We start from the raw sequence: 18,063 nt of genomic DNA, 5'->3' as shown, positions 1-18,063 counted from the left end.
CCTATGGTGCGGATTTTCCTCCCAAGAACCGAGCGGACGAACACGTCGCCGACCAATGTCGATGTTCTTGGACTACGAGGGACTTGTTGACTGCACTATAGGGAGTCGGTACAGATCGCGACCCCGATGATCGCGGTACCGCCGCAAATGCACCAGATGTGCCATGCGCCGTCGGAGTTCCAGACGAACACGACGAAGATCCGCATCCCGAGGCCGGCGTCCAGATGACGCCGTACCAAGCACGCTGCACCGCGTCCTGCTGACGCCGCCGCCGCCGTCTCGATGGCCGGCTCGACGCCGCGTCGTGTGGCGTGGCCGCCGCCGTCGCGCCGGTCGTCGCCCCGGCCGAGCCCGTGCACGGCCGGCTGCCGTCGCCGGGGCTCGAGCTGGCCGCCCCGTGCCCTGCTTTTGGCCGCGCCGCCGCGTGCCCAGCTGGCCGCGGCTCCGCGAGTCGCCGCCCGGCTGGCGGTCGCCGCCGCGTGCGCGCCGTCCCGTGGCCGTGCCGCGCGCCCTGGCCGCGCCGCGCCAGTGGCCGTCGCCTCGCCCGGCCCTGCTGGCTGCCGGTCATCGCTCCCGCGAGCGCGCGCGACACGCCAGTGGCCGTCGCCTCGCCCGGCCCTGCCGGCTGCCGCATCGCTCCCGCGAGCGCGCGCGGCACGCCAGTGGCCGTCGCCTCGCCCGGCCCTGCCCGCTGCAGGTAACCGCTCCCGCGAGTGCGCGCGCCTGGCCAGTGGCCGTCGCCTCGCCCGGCCGCGCCCGCGTGCGAGCCCCCGCCGCCGCGCCCGCGTGCGAGCCGCTGCCGCCGCTCGGCTGCCAGGGGAAACCCTAGCGCCGTTTGCGTGCAGGAGGCAGCGCCGCGCATGGGCCGGCCCGCTGGCTCCTGGGCCGGATGGGCCCCGGTTGAGGGGATGCCTCCTCACAAAAAAAAGAGGAAAAGGCGCTGGCTGCTGGGCCCAGATGGGCCGCGCGCCGTGGGCCTCCAAAAACAAAAAAACAAGGGTGGCGCCGGCTGCAGCGCGGCGAATTGCGTTTTAGCCCCTGGATTTTTCCTGTTTTTACGTGTAGCTTATTCCTACTGTAATATTTCGCGTAGAAACCCCTGGAACTGTCTGTTTTCGCCGAAAATGCGTATTTAGGCTTAAAAATACTTCGGGAATTCAATTTTTTGGCTATTTTTCACATACTAGATGCGCTTAACATGCTATTTTTTGTAACATGATATTATTGTATGCTTTTACTGCTGTAGATTAATTGTTTAGCACTCTTAATCATTTAGTAAGTCATATAATAGCATGTTTTAAATATTGGAACGTTATTTTATTGAATAAGTTTATCAACATCGCTTTGTGCAAAAGATTACCTGCTGTAATCTCATGATTTTTGCATAAATCGCAGATGGCCGGAATTGTCCACAAGGAGTTTCCTGAGTTGGCCCAGACAGGGCTGAACTACCTGTCATGGTCCTCGGACTGCGAGATCTTTCTCCAGGGCAAAACCCTCCTGAGGGCGATCGGTAAGGGGGCCCAGCTGGCCGTCACTGATCCCAAGTTCGAGACTGAGAATGCGCAGGCTCTGCATTTTCTCCGTCATCACCTGTCACCTACTCCGAAAGATGAGTATATGGCTGAGCGCAGTGCTTCTGGCCTTTGGACCGCTCTTAAGCAGCGGTTTGAGCGGCTGAAGTACACTGTGAAGCCACGTGCAGAGGCAGAGTGGATCCGTCTGAGGTTTGCGGACTTCAAGACGGTTGGGGAGTACAATTCGGCTCTGCACCGGATTTGTACGACTCTTCGGTTGTGTGGTACTGAGATTACCGACTCCCAGAAGATTGAGAAAACCCTCTCCACTTTCCACCCCGACGCGGTCCAGTCCTCACGGAACTACCGCCAGGGGAACTACACGAGGTATTCAGAGTTGATTGACGTCCTCCAGGTGGCGGAGGCGCAAGACGAGGTTCTCAAAAAGAACTTTGTTGCGCAACCACTTGGGGGAGTTCTCGCCAGGAGGTGAACACTCTCAAAGTCCGCAAGCCTCAACAGAAGAAGAGGGGCCGGAAGGGCAAGAAGAAGGGCCCTCACCCCCCCCCCCGCCCCGGCTAAGCAGAACAAGCCGGGCAAGGGAGGGCAAAGGCCTCAGGACTGCTTCCGTTGTGGCTCGGTGGAGCATTTCTCCCGCCAGTGCCGCGCACCACAGGAGGTCGTTGCTGCATATAAGGCTCGGAAGGCGCGTGAGACGCACCTCGCCTTGGTTCAGGAGGGAGCTCCACCGGCGCCCATGGCGGCACCCGTGATGATTGCTACTCCCCCTGCTGCTCCTATAGAGGCGACCCCCGTGGTGCCCATCGCGGCAGCTTTGGCGGTCTCTACCGAGGCCCACGTCGCCATGGAGGTTGACCACATGGCCGCCTCGGCGGCGCCGCCACTAGACATTGATGCTGCCTCCAAGATAATTTCTGAGGAGGATCAGCTCACTAGTATGGAGATTGCGGCGGAAGTGAATGGCTTCTTCACCGAGTCCACTTAGCATACCTCTTTGGTTATCACGATTCCGTGCTTTGATACAATAAAATTGAATAAATTCGATTTGGTTGTAAGCTCTATGAGAGCATAAACTTATTCTTTACTTTGGCGATTGGATGACATTTATTCATTTATTCCATTATTTATACATGATAGCATGTTATGTTCTGAGATGTGTGCATTTATTTTTAATGTATTTTCTTCCTCATTACATTAATTAGATGTCATATTTTAGAACGCGTGTGGCGCCCGAATGGAGGAAACGTGCCTTGCCGATAGCGCCACCACTCATACCATTTTACGAGAAACTAAGTACTTTGAGTCCATTAAAAAATCTCCGGGAAGTATTATGACAATCGCCGGCTGCGGTTCTCACATAGTTGGCTCCGGACGAGCCACTATTATACTCCCCATGGGAACAACTTTGCTCATTAATGATGCGTTGTTATACCCGGAGTCGACTCGTACTCTATTGAGCTTTAGAGACATCCGCGCTAATGGTTTCCATGTTGAGACCGATGATGAAAACGGCAAGGAATGCCTACTCATCACAAAGCGGGATGCAGGTGGTAAACATGTTATCGAAAGGCTTCCTTCGTTTGACACAGGGCTATACTACACTAAGATAGTAGCACCGCCCGTGTACACTACCCTCAAGACCGTCTTTAGAAGCTCTGAACTCTTCTGCCTCTGGCACGATAGGTTAGGCCACCCCGGACTTAGGATGATGAGAAATATAATTAACAACTCGCATGGCCATAATGTTAATGTGAAGAACTTCCCGAATCCTGATGATTTCGTGTGCTCCGCATGCGCTAAGGGGAAGTTAGTCATTAGGCCATCACCCCTCAAGGTGAGGGATGAAATCCCCGTGTTCTTGGAACGTATCCAAGGGGACATATGCGGTCCAATTCAGCCCCTCACGGGGCCGTTTCGGTACTTCATGGTGCTCATTGATGCTTCCTCTAAATGGTCCAATGTTTGCCTGCTGTCAACAAGGAACCATGCCTTTGCAAAATTGATCTCACAGATCATCCAAATGCGGAATAATTTCCCGGATTATCGTATAAAGTCTATTCGAATGGACAACGCCGGAGAATTTACTTCAAAAGCGTTCGATGATTATTGCATGGCAATGGGAATCAAAGTTGAGCACTCGGTACCACACGTTCATACACAAAATGGACTTGCCGAGGCATTGATTAAAAGAATTAAATTCATTGCCCGACCGCTCCTTCAGGGTTGTAATTTACCAACTACATGTTGGGGCCACGCGGTGTTACACGCGGCTAATCTCATCAACTTTCGACCGTCGGCCTACAACATCCACTCTCCTGTTCAACTTGCGCAAGGGTCGGCACCGAAAATTTCCCACCTTCGTAGGTTCGGTTGCCAGGTATATGTACCAATACCACCCCCTCAGCGATCGGCGATGGGCCCGCTCCGTAAGTCGGGGATATACGTTGGTTATGAGACTGTGTCCATAATCAGGTATCTGGACCCCATGACAGGAGACTGTCACACGGCTCGTTTTGCTGATTGCATTTTTGACGAGGATCTTTTCCCGACTTTAGGGGGAGAGAATCAACCCCTTGATGCTAAAAGTCGAGAAATCACGTGGCAAGCCACGGGGATCCACGCTCATGACCCGCGCACTGCTGAGACTGAGAGAGAAGTCCAAAAGATAATAGATTTGCAGTCTTTAGCAAATCAACTGCCCGACCACTTTAGTGACTTAAAGAATGTGACAAAATCGCATGTGCACGCGCGCAATGCACCGGAAAGGGTTGAAATACCGAAGAAAAATGATGGTATGCCCGCTCCCGTCCAAAGGCCTAAAAGGACGAGAAATCCGGCTTCTCAAATCCCAAGTACTCGGGGACGCCCGACGAAAAAGGATAAGAGAGATTTATCACAGCCTGTCACCAAAGTACCCCAAATTGAAACGGGGAGCCAGTCGAGACCTGGCACAAGTACGGAAAATTCAGTGCACGAAATTCCGGACTTAAACTTTCCCATAGGGGAAACACCTAGCGGAGATGTGAGCGCACACATCGGCGCGGGAAATCTAAAGGACCTTGCCCCCATAGTGGGAAATTTGGTAGAGCAAGTGTTTGCGCCTGATGCGCTCCATGACGAAATGGCCATAAATTATATTTATACGGGGGAGTCCCTGAACCGAGCAACGGTGATTGTCGACATCAACTTTGCTACGAAAATTGCCTCAATCATAGATCTTGACCCTGAGCCTAACACGATCGCTGATTGCAAGAAAAGGTCGGATTGGAAAGATTGGCAGCAGGCAATTACTGCCGAATTATTATCTCTCAACAAAAGGAAGGTGTTCGGACCAGTTTGTCGAACTCCTCCCCACATTCGCCCTGTTGGCCATAGGTGGGTTTTTGTTCGAAAGAGAGATGAAAATAATAAGGTAGTACGGTACAAAGCAAGGCTCGTTGCTCAAGGGTTCACTCAACGACCAGGTGTCGATTTTGAGGAGACTTATTCCCCAGTCATGGATGGAGTTACCTTTAGATACTTGATCTCGATGGCAGTAAACATGGGCTTGAAAATGAAACTAATGGATGTTGTCACTGCTTACCTATATGGTAACTTGGATTCGAACATATACATGAAGGTTCCAGAAGGTATCCCTGTTCCGAACCATGATAGAGCAAATAGGGGTCTATACAGTGTTCAACTTCAAAAGGCACTGTACGGACTCAGACAGTCCGGTAGAATGTGGTACACTCGCTTAAGTGATTTCCTTCATGAGAAGGGCTACACGAGCAATAAAGATTGCCCATGTGTTTTTATACGGCGATCCCAAGATGGATTCTGTATAATCTCGGTGTACGTGGACGATTTAAACATAATCGGTACACCTGAGAATATTGAGGAAGCGAGTTCCTACCTGATGTCGGAATTCGAGATGAAGGATTTGGGTAAAACCAAGTTCTGTCTGGGTCTGCAACTTGAACATTCCCCTGATGGGATTCTAGTGCACCAGTCGGCCTACACCCAGAAGGTGTTGGAAAGATTTGGATTTGATAAGGCATATCCTTCTAAGACCCCGATGGTCGGAAGATCTTTACAGCCAGACAAGGACCCGTTCAGGCCAAAGGAAGAGGGGGAGGAAACTCTGGGACCAGAGGTTCCTTACCTGAGTGCAGTTGGAGCACTCATGTACCTCGCAAATTGTACACGGCCAGACATTGCGTTCGCCGTCAGTTTGCTTGCTCGGTACAGTTCTGAACCTACCAAAAGACATTGGAAAGGTGTCAAGGACGTCTTCCGTTACCTGCAAGGGACCAAAGATCTTGGTCTATTTTATAAGAGGAATCAAGACCTATCTATTATAGGCTATGCCGATGCTGGGTACCTGTCGGACACGCATGATTGCAAATCCCAGACTGGCTATGTTTTCCTTTGTGGTGGAACTGCGTTTTTCTGGAAATCGTCCAAGCAAACACTTGTGTCGACTTCCACGAACCACTCGGAAATCATGGCACTATTCGAAGCGTCAAAAGAGTGTGTATCGCTTCGGCGGATGATCGGCCACATTCAGCAGACATGTGGGCTGAACACCGTACAAACCCCTACCATTATCTATGAAGATAATGCTACTTGTGTTGCACAAGTCCAGATGGGTTATGTGAAGAGTAACCTCACAAAGCATATTAGTCCCAAGTTCTTCTATGCACATGAGCTGCAACAGTTGAACGAGGTGAGAGTTTTGCATACTAAGTCCTGTGACAATCTTGCTGATATGTTCACTAAATCATTACCGGCATCAACCTTAGAGAGGTGTGTGCGTGGGATCGGTATGATGAGACTTAGAGAGATGCAAGGTTCAGGGGGAGAAACTTCACAAACTCGTCGCTAAAATCTCAATCCTGATGATCGAGTACTCAACTTGATGGTTGAGTGGATTGTACTCTTTTTCCCTTGAGTGAGTTTTCCTGATGTTTCTCACACGAGGTTTTTGACGAGGCAATTCGTGCAATACAACAACATATACTGTGTGCTCTTTCTCCACATTTTTTCCCACTGGGTTTTTCAGAGTTTTGAGGCATGGATATACAGATAATTACCCAAGGGGGAGTGTTGGGAAACCGGGTCAACCCGGAGGGGTGGCGGCGGCCGCGTGCAAAACGCACGGGCCGGCCCCTCCCGTTTCCCCTCTTTTATTAAGTGGGTACTTATCCCTTGACCACCTACCCCTATATAAAGCAACGAGGAGCCATCATTGTAACACCTGATCATTGATTAATAAAGCTGGTCTCCTCCATCTCTCTGTATCATTTTACTTTCGCATACTTCGACTACTTCGTCTACGACGCTCGCTCTCGCTCCGCAACCTCGGACCGGACTCGCCGGCGGAGTTGCGGAACACTAAATACGGCGAAATCCCTAGGCGGGTCTGCTCCTCTTGGTAGACACTGCCGGTGTTAATCAAGGGGCAGTTATGTCTGCTACTAGCTCGCTGCTGAAGAGAACGCCAAGATATTTCAGATTCCTGATTCCTGGTTAGTTCAGATTCCTGATTTAGCGTTCTTTTTTTTTTGAGGGGCTGATTTAGCGTTCTGGCGTGCGGGATGAGAGTACGTGGGACCGACGTGTGAGTGCGTGCCACCCTAGCAACATCGAGCCATCCATCATCATGGGTACGTGGTGGCGGCATTTTGTGCCCGGTGGTCAACAGGTCAAGGTTAATAATCTCAGGCATATACCATGCATCAACGTTTCAATTAAGAAATAGATTATGATGGCACTTGATTCTTTTTTCTTATTCCTTATTTGCTTTGCTTGGTTATTTTTATTTATCGTTGGCTTGCTTTTCGCATGACAAAAAAGCTCAAAACAGCAAAAATAATAATATGAATGGATTGTCTTGCACTTTGGATTGTCTATTGCATGTAATACTCTCTTGCACTTGATGACACGTGTGCTTAAGCATGCATCACCTTAGCAATGCAACTTCATCGTTCTTTACTTCGGCGACACAGTCCTATATCACAAATGCATTGATGATTTCACACGAATGCATGTTTTTTCCTCATAAAGTGAAATTGCTTCTTGACCATGAGTCTAATTCCTTTCATTGTGACCACTTCATATACTCCTATGCCGTGAAACCTTTCTTTGTCACATATTATGCTAAGCATGATGCTGGCATTTGTTGGGTGAATCAGCACATGCATGGTGGATATTGTGTTCCCGCTAACCCCCTTTGTGTTTCCACATGTTCATTGTGTTTGCTCATTTTGAAAGAATCACAAGGTGGTGCCCATGACAAGACATGCGGTATACTTGCCAAGAAGTTTGTTGGCCTTGACGCTCTTCGTGGTGATGAGGTTCTCGATCTGAGAACGGATCTCTCATAGGGGGGAGGGGGATGATGCGGAACATCCCATAGATATCATCATTAACCCATCATCGAACCCTCAAGCTCCAAGTGGACCATTGACAAGGACAAGAGCATGTGCAATCAAACGCAATGTCACTTAATTCATTTCTCTTTGTCAAGCCAGAATCTATGTATATTAAGTGTGATGGAGTCGAGCATGGGGAAGTGAGGAACGAAGGCCAAGCCAAGGTGGAGAAGAAAACGACTTGAGAAGGAAGTGAGAAGCACCATCAAAGAGCTCAACATTGCAAACTACAAAGTTAGACAAGCCGCCTTGGGACCGGAACGAATGTCTTACTTGTAAAACCTTTCTAGACCAAGTCGGATGTTTCTGGCAAATATGTCTAACTTTTTGTCTGACATGTCAGATAGTCCAACTTCATGTCTGACTTCTCTGAGATCTCTGGACCATGTCAGACATCAGGTCGAATACAAGCCAGATTATCACAAGTCAGATTATCCGACTTGCCTGCGCACAGTGAAAGGGGCCTCGTACCCGTATACCTTGTAAACATTTCCCACGTACCTTCATCTTCGTGGCTAGACTATATAAACGTTATATATCTCTTGCAATTCATAGTATGAGATCCTGAATTATTGGCGATCAAAACTAAAACTAGAAAATGTGCAAACAAAAGAAGACATCTAAGAGAATGCAAGACTCATATTTTTCTTCTTTCTCTTCCATCTCAGCAATCATCATATATGACAACCCATTCAAAAATTATCCAACGTGACAACACTAAGATAGCACTAACGTCGAAACAGTTAAACAAAGTTGATCCAGCGTATTTTGTATTTAAGTTCCTTACATTTTGATTATAACAACAAAGTTGGTTTAATCTTGATAAATCATTAATCTGCAGCGCTGCTGCGACGGAGGAAGAGGAGACGGATGCCAGAGCATGCAGGTATTAGATCTCGGCGTGGGCGATCCGTGCAGGAAGCCGCGTGCAAAGAGTAAACAGTAAACAGTTTTTTTTAGGGCTAAACCAGTAAAGAGTTAAACACCACATAGTGTCCTCGCAAAAAAAAACACAACAGAGCGACGCAGAGCTCAAAGAAGAGAAAATAGCACATCAGGCCTCAAATCTGAGAAAAGCCCATAATTCTCGGGGACTTGTGACCCATCCGCTTGTCGACACTAGGCCCATCAGGCCCTGGGCAGCACCCGTTTCGTCACTCCAGTCCAACAGTAGCCACGGCGATAGCAACGGCGGGCGGCAGCCAATAGGATTTCGCCGGGCGTCCGTCCGTGCTCGGAGAAGAAGGCGAGCGCTTGCGATGGCAGCGAGCGTGGCGCTGCTCTCCGCCTCTTCGCCCTCCACCTCCGCCTCCTCCATCCTCCGTCGCCGCCCCCCGCCTCGCCGCTCCGCCCGCCCCCGCAGAGCAGCATCCAGGCTATCCGTCGGTAACAAGTCCTCCTCCACTCCTCTCAAAACTCAATCCTGCAACCCTTTTTCACCTCGCCGCCGTACGACCAGTGCCGAAGCTTAGTTTCGCCGTGCTCCTGGCTGTGTCGATGGCCTTGGGCAGCCCAGCGAGGGTAAACTGATGTGAAATGTTGGCCGTAGAAATTTGGATAGGGTTTGAGGTGATGTGGCAGCCATGGCCTGCAATAGTTGTGATTATGGCCTCATGAGGGCACCAGCTTCAATTTCCACGCCCAATTCATGGCATTGCCATGGCTGTGGCTCTGGATGCTACTGTATGTTTTATGTGTCATTCTGATCCTGTCTCGTGCAATTGGGCAGTGGCTGCGATGAGCGACGACCCGATCAAGGAGTGGATCCTCACCGAGGGGAAGGCCACCCAGATCACAGGGACCAGCTCCATTGGGGGTGGCTGCATCAACGCCGCCCAGCGCTACGACACCGATGCTGGCTCCTTTTTTGTGAAGACCAACAGGTGTGCTAATACAAATTTATGTTCGAAACTAACTCACCAGTCAACATGTCATGGACTAGTTCAAGTAGTCATGTTGGTGGCAACAATGGAATGGAAACATATTCTTGTATGCCAGGCGCATCGGTCCAGCCATGTTTGAAGGGGAGGCTCTGGGCTTGAAGGCAATGTATGACACCAAGTCAATCCGTGTTCCTTTGCCATACAAGGTGAGTGTGTAGTGATTAATGACTCAGATGCAAGAACATGTATAAGTGGCGTGATGCATAAAACAGTACAAGAAAATCATAACTAATGTTCATGACTGAAACTGCACTACACCATACATCCCAGAACTCGACACTTATTCTGATATTTGATTGGTATACATATTCTTGTTTCAGTTATATTCATCTGAAGGTCGTTGGTTGTTTTTTATCTAGCAACTAATAGTATTTTCTTGTTGCGGGAATCTAGAACTAATAGTTAGCATCTTAGCAGAGAGATATTGTGAACTATCTTTATTTTCACTACCTGGCACCTGCCTACAACCGCATTTTCTTCTTCACTGTATTTCTTACTCTGTACCCCTTTTATTTCAGGTTGGCTCGTTACCAACTGGTGGTTCTTTTATCATCATGGAGTTTATTCAGTTTGGTCGTTCTAGGGGTGACCAGGTAACCTTGTCCCGAAACCCCTTTCGTTCAAAGAAAAAGGTAACTTGTACCTTTTGATGCAAGGTTATATTTAAATTATTCATGTTAACAAACAGCTTATTTTCAGTCAGCTCTAGGGAGAAAGCTTGCTGAAATGCATAAATCTGCAAAATCTGACAAGGGCTATGGCTTCTATGTTGAAAATACTATTGGAAGGTAAATTAAGCACTCGGTATTCTGAAACTGAACTTATCCCTTTTATCACGAGTAGATGGAAGTCTCAGTGACATTTGACTTTGAAGTCCACCTCCAGTCGTGTGGCTTGCAACTCATGTTTGCTTTGAAATACTGTTCTTTTTAATCCACCAATTTTCCTGATGTAGCACTCCGCAAATTAACACTTGGACTGCTGACTGGATTGAGTTTTACTCGAAGCATAGACTGGGATACCAGTTGAAGTTGATATCGCAGCGGTTCGGAGATTCAGCCATATATGAAAAGGGTACATAGGAGAAAGGAGGAGAATCTGGAACTTGACCATTATGTTCCCATTTCTTCTGATGGACACATTATTAACTGAGTGCTAGTCATTTTTCTCTTGATCGCAAGTTTGTAATAGTTCATAACTTTTTCATATAAGTTCCTCTTGTGCAGGTCAGCGATTGATTGAAAAAATGCATCTATTGTTTGACGGTGCTGTTATTGAGCCATGCCTGCTTCATGGAGATTTATGGAGTGGAAATATAAGCGCTGATGCTAATGGAGATCCTGTAATACTGGATCCGGCATGCTACTGTATGTAAAAATCACTATTTTGTTGCCCTAATTTCCAGAATCACAATCATTATATATGCAATATGTTGATTCATTTTTATAAGGAAAGTGTCGATCAAGGCAAACACTAAGTGGTTATTAATTTGTTTGGAATCACTGAATTTCTTGCACAGTTTTGTTAGAACTCATAGATAATCGCTGAAGAAATGTCACTGATTGTTCTTTAACTGCAGATGGACATAATGAAGCAGAGTTTGGGATGTCATGGTGTGCTGGATTCGGAGGGGATTTCTACAGCTCCTATTTCGAGGTATCCGATGCTCATTTTGTTCCACTACATGTTTAGTAATAAAATGAGATAGTACAATTTGTGTATCACTACCATAAAACGAAGTCCCTCACCTCCGGCTGTACTTGTTGAGTTCATCTGTATATTTTCCAATACATCCCGCTGAGTGCTTGACCGCTTGTCTTTCTCTCTTCCTATTTAAGTTACATCTTGTGCCGGATGGGCCTCTCAATTTACTGTCCTGATGGAAAAGTTAAATGTAACATACGGAACTGTTATTCAGGTGATGCCGAAGCAGCCAGGCTTTGAGAAGAGGAGGGACCTGTATCTCCTATACCACTACCTGAATCACTACAACCTTTTCGGCTCTGGGTACCGCTCCTCGGCTATGTCCATAATCGACGACTACCTGCGGATGCTGAAGGCGTAGCCTCGTCTTCTCTGAGAACAAGGATTTTCCAACCTCTGCTTCTCAGTGAATTCTGCTAACGAAGCAATGCATGTATAAATGGCATGTTCTATGTGTACCCCTTGATATGTTGTGGATCACAGTGAAATCTTTACATTCTGTTGTAAAATCATTATCAACTAAAACTTCCTTATATGGTTACATCTGTAAATACATATCAGTAATAATCCATCTCACTGTGTTTCTGGCGCACAAATGGGTATGACACAAAAATAGTGCATCCCTCCCTCCCCTTTCATCTTTCCTGTGGCTGCAGACGCAGCCATTCCATAGATTCAGCTCCACGGATTCCATAGTTTCAGCTCCGCGGAGGTAGAGTGTTCAGGGCAGCTCCACACGCTTCGACCGTGGAGTTGGGAGCTGGAGCCTTCCCCAACAGGCCCTCAGACTGTAATGAGGACAGAAGTGAAATATGCATACTCTTGTGAAGGAATCTTCTGTTACAGCAGCAAACAAGGAAGAGAATCATGTTTTTTGTGAAAAAACTCATCCACATCAGAGCTTCTTTTCTCTTGAACTCCAGAATCAAGTAAAGAGAAGGGGTATATGATGAGAGGAAGAGTTGAAGACTTACGTTAGGTGAACAGTTTGCGCCAGTGGGATCATAATCTTAGCCAGCATCTTGGTCAATTAGTCCGCAGTGACGTATAAATCATGTGAACAAGCAAGCACTGCATGGCCAGCTGAGACACTTTTCTTGAAGTACATGATCATGCCACTCTACATTTCATTCGTGAAAAAAAGACTTAATTCAACCAAGGGATCTTATGGTCGTGAATAGGACGAAGGTTACTTCTATGTTTATATAGTTCCATCCACTGGTTGTATGAAAGTAGTAATTCCTAATACAAAAAGGCAATGAATTGATTGCATATTTCCTAGAGAACCTTACCATTCAGATTTTGTCCTACCAATAGTCCAAGCAGGAACAGGAGCCGTTCTTGAAGTGGTGGAATCGGTTTCGATCCCTGACAACTATGACCCGATCGTAGACCTCTGAGACTATCTTCATGACAGAGTGACAATCCTCGCAGATTCTCAGGTTCTTCACTATGCGGATGACAGCCCCTCTTGTCGTGCTTATGAGTCCCAAGGCAAGCGCGAGTTTCTCGCTGTGCTGCGAGATGCAAACTTCTTTGTCCTCCTCATCAACGTCAAAGGTAACTTCTTTAGTTAAAGGCTTGTGCCCCTTGAGGCTTAAGGTCTTGCAAATCTCATCAAGCATTGCATATATTCGATCAGACTGAGGGTGTGAACGGTCCCCGGACAAGAACTCGTAGACCACACCATTTAGCTCAACAATGCTGGATCCTGGAGGCTTGTATATCTTATGTTCTTTCATTGAGCTCCTTACCCCTTGCACAAGGTCCCATTTCCCAGCATCAGCATAGACATTAGATAAGAACACACATGCTCCGGCATGATGAGGATCCAACTTGAGTATCTCCATGGCAGCCATCTCCCCCATGTCGACATTCTTGTGAACCCTACAGGCGACCAAGAGAGCACCCCATAGCACAACATCGGCCTTGAACGGGACAGTCTTGATGAGAGCCAATGCCTCCTCCAGCTGCCCTGCTCGACCAAGCAGATCAACGACGCAGCCATAATGCTCTATGGTGGGCTGTACACGATATTCGACAGGCATACAGTCCAGGAACTTCTTGCCCTCATCCACCATGCCAGCATGGGCGCAGGCGCTCAGCACCGCGGTCATGGTGATGGAATCTGGGTCCACCCCTGTGTTCTTCATCTCGGCGAACAAGGCCAGCGCATCCCTGGGGAGCCCGTTGATGGCCAGTCCGGCGATCATGACACTCCACGTCCGGACATCCTTGTCAAGCGTCTCGCGGAACACGGACCACGCGCTCTCGACATCTCCGCACCTCATGTACATGTTGAGCAGAGCGGTGCCCAGATTCCTCGTGGTGCTCCGGCGGGTCCTTGCATAGGAAGCATGTGCCCAGCGGCCGGTGTCGAGCGCGCCGAGATGCGCGCAGGCGGAGACGAGGGCGAGCAGCGTGACCTCGTCGGCGGCGGGCATCTGGCGCGAGAGGCGCAGCACGTGGGTGTAGAAGCCCTGGGAGAGGTGGGCGTGGAGGAGCGAGTTCCAGAGAGGCAGGTCCCTTTGGCCGGGGGGACTTGCGTCGAACACCTGGCGTGCGGCGGGCAGGTCCCCGGCGGCAGCGTAGAAGGAGAGGAGTGACGCGCCGATGAAGCGGTCGCGGGAGTCGAGGCCGCGGCGGAAGAGCGAGGCGTGGACGGCGGTGCCCGGCGCGGCTGCCGCGGTTGGTGAGCTCGCGGGGAGGAGGCGGGCGCAGGCGGCGAGGAGCGGCGGATAGGTGTAGTTGTTGGGGTTGGAGAGGGGGCAGAGAAGCATGGAGCGGTAGAGAGCGACGGCGAGGTGGGGGCGGGGGCCGTGCGCGAGGGAGCGGATGGTGGTGTTGTAGGAGAAGGTGGAAGGGTGGGCTCGGAGGAGGGAGAGCGCGTAGGGGAGGGAGGAGTTGGCGGCCGACGCGGCGAGCGGGGCGGCGGCTGAGGGGTCGGCGTCGAGCGCGCCGGAGCGGAGGAGGCGGGCGTGGAGAGCCCTGTTCGGGAGTGTGCCTGCGGTGGTCGGCGGCGGCATCGGCGGCGGAGGTGGACCTCCGGGGACGGCTGATGCAATGATGTGGGTACCGCTCCATCAGCTGCTTGCGGATGCTGCAGGCGTAGCCATGTCTACTGTCAGAACACAGCCTGAATTCCTTTTTTTTAACACGGCCTGATTTCTGAAAACGAAGCAATGCACGTTTACCCTCGGTCCCAAAATAAGTAACTTAACCTTAGTATAATTTTATACTAAATTAAGACACTTATTTTCAGACGGAGGGAATACTTTTATATGTTTTATGTGATATTGTTGTAAATATTCTTTGCAACTTTCCTACAACATTGTATATCAATTGAAAGGTCGAGCTGCCCCGTGTCATCTTTGGTGACTCCGGTAGCGCAAGGTGACCAGAACGGCCACCAGCTCCCTCCTCCCCTCCCCTCCCCTCGACGCCACCAGAGGGCACCGTTGACAAAAGCCGCCCAGCAGCGGCGGGGCAATGCTTGTTTCGGGCAAGGAGATGAGTCATGTTGTTTCTGTCTCCGACTAGGTCCTAACAAGCCCTGCCCGATACGGGGATGACGCTTGCCTCAAGCTCGGGCGTTGTCTAATCTCTGGGAGGTCAAAAATCCCCCCTCCTCTTCATCCGCACCAACGAACCCTCTTCCTCACCTCTAGAGGCGACGCCGCGGCCGGTCCAACATCCTTGGCTCGATCTTAGAGATGCCTTGTGTTCTGGCCACCCCTCAACTCGAGAAGAGTATCGATTGGATCAAGAATCAAATCTCTATTCCTATCTTTTATCCAACTTGAATGATTAAAGGTAAAGTCATGACATGGAATATTCCCGAAAGAAAAGCAAAACAATGATTCTCGAAAGCTTAGATGAAGGGAGAGCCCCAATGAAAGCAGATAAAGAAATCTCTTCTTTTCTGGATCCCATCTCCTCTCAATTTACCGTCAGCGGAAGAAAAAAATCAAAGATTGATTTGAGTGATTGGACAAACAATAGTGGTTAGGAAATGAACCGAACCCGACAGAAAAGAAATCTTGAACTGAACAAAGCGTGGTAGCCGAAGAATAGGTTTCTCTCGGGCGAAATTAATTGAAACATACTCCCTCCGTCCCGAATTACTTGTCAGCGACAAGTAAATACATCATTTTCGCGACAAGTAATTCGGACGAATTACTTGTCGCGGAAATGATGTATTACGTCTAGATACATCCATTTCCGCGACGAGTAATTCGGGATGGAGTGAGCACTTTTTATCTCAGTTGCCTCGGGAATAGCAACCGAGCATAAAAACAGTATGTGTATCTCTCTCCCCCTTCATCCCTTTCATCTTCCCTTTTGTCCCTCCTCCAAGAAAAGGCGGCTAGGGTTTTCTGCCTCCCGTCGGCGGCGCCATCGATCTTCCACGTCTCCTGTGGCCTTAGGGCGATGGGTGCACGGTGGATCCCGGCCCTTGTCGGAGGGAGGGCTCTGTTTTCAGGTGCTTCCTCAAGTTTTGCTAGGGTTCGTGTCCTGCTCAAGAAGACGAGACGGCGGCAGCTTCTTGAAGATGGAATAAGGTTCTCCCCGTCTAGCCCCCGTCCCAATGGTGTGTCTACCATCGTCGGAGGGCGTGTGGAGATGTGTCTCCGGCGGATCTCATGAGATTTCGTCGGTGGTTGTTTTTGGTGGATCCGGTCTTTATTCGTCTTTGTTCATGTGTCTTCAGGTTGGATCCTTCCGATCTAAAATTCTCTTCCGGCGGCGGTTGCTATTCTGGGGTGTTGGTCATGTGGGACCTTAGCACGACGACTTCCCGACTGTCTACTATAACAAGTTGTGCCCGGCTCCGATGAGGGAGGGGCGATGACGACGGCGCGCCTTCGGCTCGCTTCAGTGCTTGTAGTCGTCGCTAGGTGGTTAATGAATCTGGATGTAATTTTTATTATTTCTGGTGTTCGTTGTACCGTCATGATTAAAGATGAATACATCGACAGTGTCCGCAAAAAAAAATCCCTTTCATCTTCCCTGTGGTGGATTATGATCATGCATGGTACTGTCGTCGGTCGGGGATCCGGTAGAACGAGTCAACCTGACAGTGATCCTCTGACCCAGTAAACTATCCCCAGTCAACCGGAGTGACACTGACAGATCAACACGTGTGCTCACCGGCTATTCTCAACAGACCTGTAAAGGCGACGCACTAATGACATTCTTAACAACCTAGGACGGCCCCGACGTGGCGGCTCGCCATTCGACCACCCGCCAAGAAAGATCATCTGAACTTTTGGCTCTCTCGTGCTCCCCAGCTAAGCTAATCCCTAGCCAAGGAAGCAACCCGGAGAGACGCGTCCCAGAAATTCTTTCCAGTTTCTCACCGCCATTGGCACCGGCCTCCCCTGTGCTTTTAAACCCTCGCCGTGATCCCAGTAGCATCATGACAAGTGCGGATGGAGGAGGAGCGGGAGGAGGCGGGCGTGGCGCTGACGGGGAGGCGGGCGCGGGCGGACACGAGGCACCCGGTGTACCGGGGCATCCGGTTCAGGGGCGGCAAGTGGGTGTCGGAGATCCGGGAGCCGGGCAAGGCCAGCAGGATCTGGCTGGGCACGTACCGGACGCCCGAGATGGCCGCCGCCGCCTACGACGTCGCCGCATTGGCGCTGCGGGGCGCCCGGGCCGCCGGCCCTGCGCTCAACTTCCCCGGCGAGGCGCTGTCGCGGCCCGCGCCGGCGTCGTGCGCGCCTGACGACATACGGGCGGCCGCGGCCGCGGCCGCGGCGATGGTTGTCGATGCCGGCGGCCCCGGGTCCGGGAGCTGCGGCGCGGGTGAACAGGGCCGCGTCGTGGACGAGGACGACGTCTTCGAGATGCCGCGGCTGCTGGCGAGCATGGCGGAGGGGCTGATGATGAGCCCGCCGAGGCTGGGCGCGGCGACGGCGGTGGACGACGACCACGATGGCGGCATGAGCCTGTGGGAACACTCTTGAGATTCTCTTCTCCTGTGTAGCTGGTGTGTTGCACTTGCACTAGTACGAAACTTGAACGGGCAGACATACACACGAGTGCAGAGCTGTGCGAACTTTGCGGTTCCCCTTATGGATACGTGGCATGTTGATCTCGTCATATTGGTCATTCGTCCAGTCCAAGATAAAATGTTTTTTTTTTGAGAGTACGCCTTGGCGTACCATAGCTTTATAGAAGGCTGAATTTGAGTTATAAGAAACTACACTCGCTGCGGACAACGAGCATAGCACAACACAACACCGCAAGGCAAGCTACAACACAAAGGGCTTATCCTAATCGAAACTCAACACCGCGTCTCAACCGACGTCGGACATCTCCGAAGAACACCAACTTCTGCAAAGCTTCACTTGTCGACGCACCATCCACTCTTATCGCCTAAGAGGAAGTGGCAAGTGGGTGGTAGGACTCGATCCGATCTGAGAAAGACGCCGTCTTGGACACACCGACAACGTGCGT

General features: G+C 50.3%; 4 protein-coding genes across 5 annotated transcripts; 3 read left to right on the top strand and 1 right to left on the bottom strand.

The window, feature by feature from the left end:
• The first annotated feature begins 1,395 nt into the window (after positions 1-1,395).
• On the top strand, positions 1,396-2,010 carry LOC141022041 (uncharacterized). Its single transcript, XM_073497920.1, has one exon. The coding sequence runs from the start codon at positions 1,396-1,398 to the stop codon at positions 2,008-2,010; it is 615 nt and encodes a 204-aa protein (XP_073354021.1).
• A 7,085-nt stretch (positions 2,011-9,095) lies between these two features.
• On the top strand, positions 9,096-12,197 carry LOC109779410 (protein-ribulosamine 3-kinase, chloroplastic). 2 transcript variants are annotated; one of them, XM_020338028.3, is made up of 9 exons: positions 9,096-9,340; positions 9,684-9,837; positions 9,953-10,043; positions 10,416-10,490; positions 10,597-10,685; positions 10,853-10,971; positions 11,124-11,264; positions 11,477-11,553; positions 11,816-12,197. In XM_020338028.3, the coding sequence occupies exons 1-9, from the start codon at positions 9,214-9,216 to the stop codon at positions 11,960-11,962; spliced, it is 1,020 nt and encodes a 339-aa protein (XP_020193617.1). In that variant the 5' UTR covers positions 9,096-9,213; the 3' UTR covers positions 11,963-12,197. The 2 variants fall into 2 exon arrangements, with proteins under 2 accessions (XP_020193617.1, XP_020193616.1); XM_020338027.4 differs by having other exon boundaries at positions 10,416-10,529.
• Positions 12,034-14,724, bottom strand: LOC109779409 (pentatricopeptide repeat-containing protein At5g66520). The gene is made up of 3 exons (XM_020338026.4): positions 12,894-14,724; positions 12,576-12,721; positions 12,034-12,438 (listed from the first exon to the last, which is right to left on the bottom strand). The coding sequence occupies exon 1, from the start codon at positions 14,625-14,627 to the stop codon at positions 12,909-12,911; it is 1,719 nt and encodes a 572-aa protein (XP_020193615.3). The 5' UTR covers positions 14,628-14,724; the 3' UTR covers positions 12,034-12,438; positions 12,576-12,721; positions 12,894-12,908.
• A 1,842-nt stretch (positions 14,725-16,566) lies between these two features.
• LOC109779389 (dehydration-responsive element-binding protein 1F) lies at positions 16,567-17,806 on the top strand. Its single transcript, XM_020338002.4, has one exon. The coding sequence runs from the start codon at positions 17,034-17,036 to the stop codon at positions 17,568-17,570; it is 537 nt and encodes a 178-aa protein (XP_020193591.1). The 5' UTR covers positions 16,567-17,033; the 3' UTR covers positions 17,571-17,806.
• Positions 17,807-18,063: the final 257 nt, after the last annotated feature.

This window comes from Aegilops tauschii, chromosome 4 (assembly GCF_002575655.3).
Source record: "Aegilops tauschii subsp. strangulata cultivar AL8/78 chromosome 4, Aet v6.0, whole genome shotgun sequence".
In the NCBI taxonomy this organism is placed as follows: Eukaryota; Viridiplantae; Streptophyta; class Magnoliopsida; order Poales; family Poaceae; genus Aegilops; species Aegilops tauschii.
Note: the sequence above shows the minus strand (reverse complement) of the source record. Positions and strands in the feature narration are given on the sequence as shown.

Excerpts from the sequence above, each read along its gene's own strand:
- LOC141022041 (XM_073497920.1), top strand. The coding sequence starts at position 1,396 with ATGGCCGGAATTGTCCACAAGGAGTTTCCTGAGTTGGCCCAGACAGGG.
- LOC109779410 (XM_020338027.4), top strand. The coding sequence starts at position 9,214 with ATGGCAGCGAGCGTGGCGCTGCTCTCCGCCTCTTCGCCCTCCACCTCC. Across the intron at positions 10,530-10,596 it reads CCTTTCGTTCAAAGAAAAAG|TCAGCTCTAGGGAGAAAGCT; the intron begins GTAACTTGTACC and ends GCTTATTTTCAG. Across the intron at positions 10,972-11,123 it reads TTCAGCCATATATGAAAAGG|GTCAGCGATTGATTGAAAAA; the intron begins GTACATAGGAGA and ends CCTCTTGTGCAG.
- LOC109779409 (XM_020338026.4), bottom strand. The coding sequence starts at position 14,627 with ATGCCGCCGCCGACCACCGCAGGCACACTCCCGAACAGGGCTCTCCAC.
- LOC109779389 (XM_020338002.4), top strand. The coding sequence starts at position 17,034 with ATGGAGGAGGAGCGGGAGGAGGCGGGCGTGGCGCTGACGGGGAGGCGG.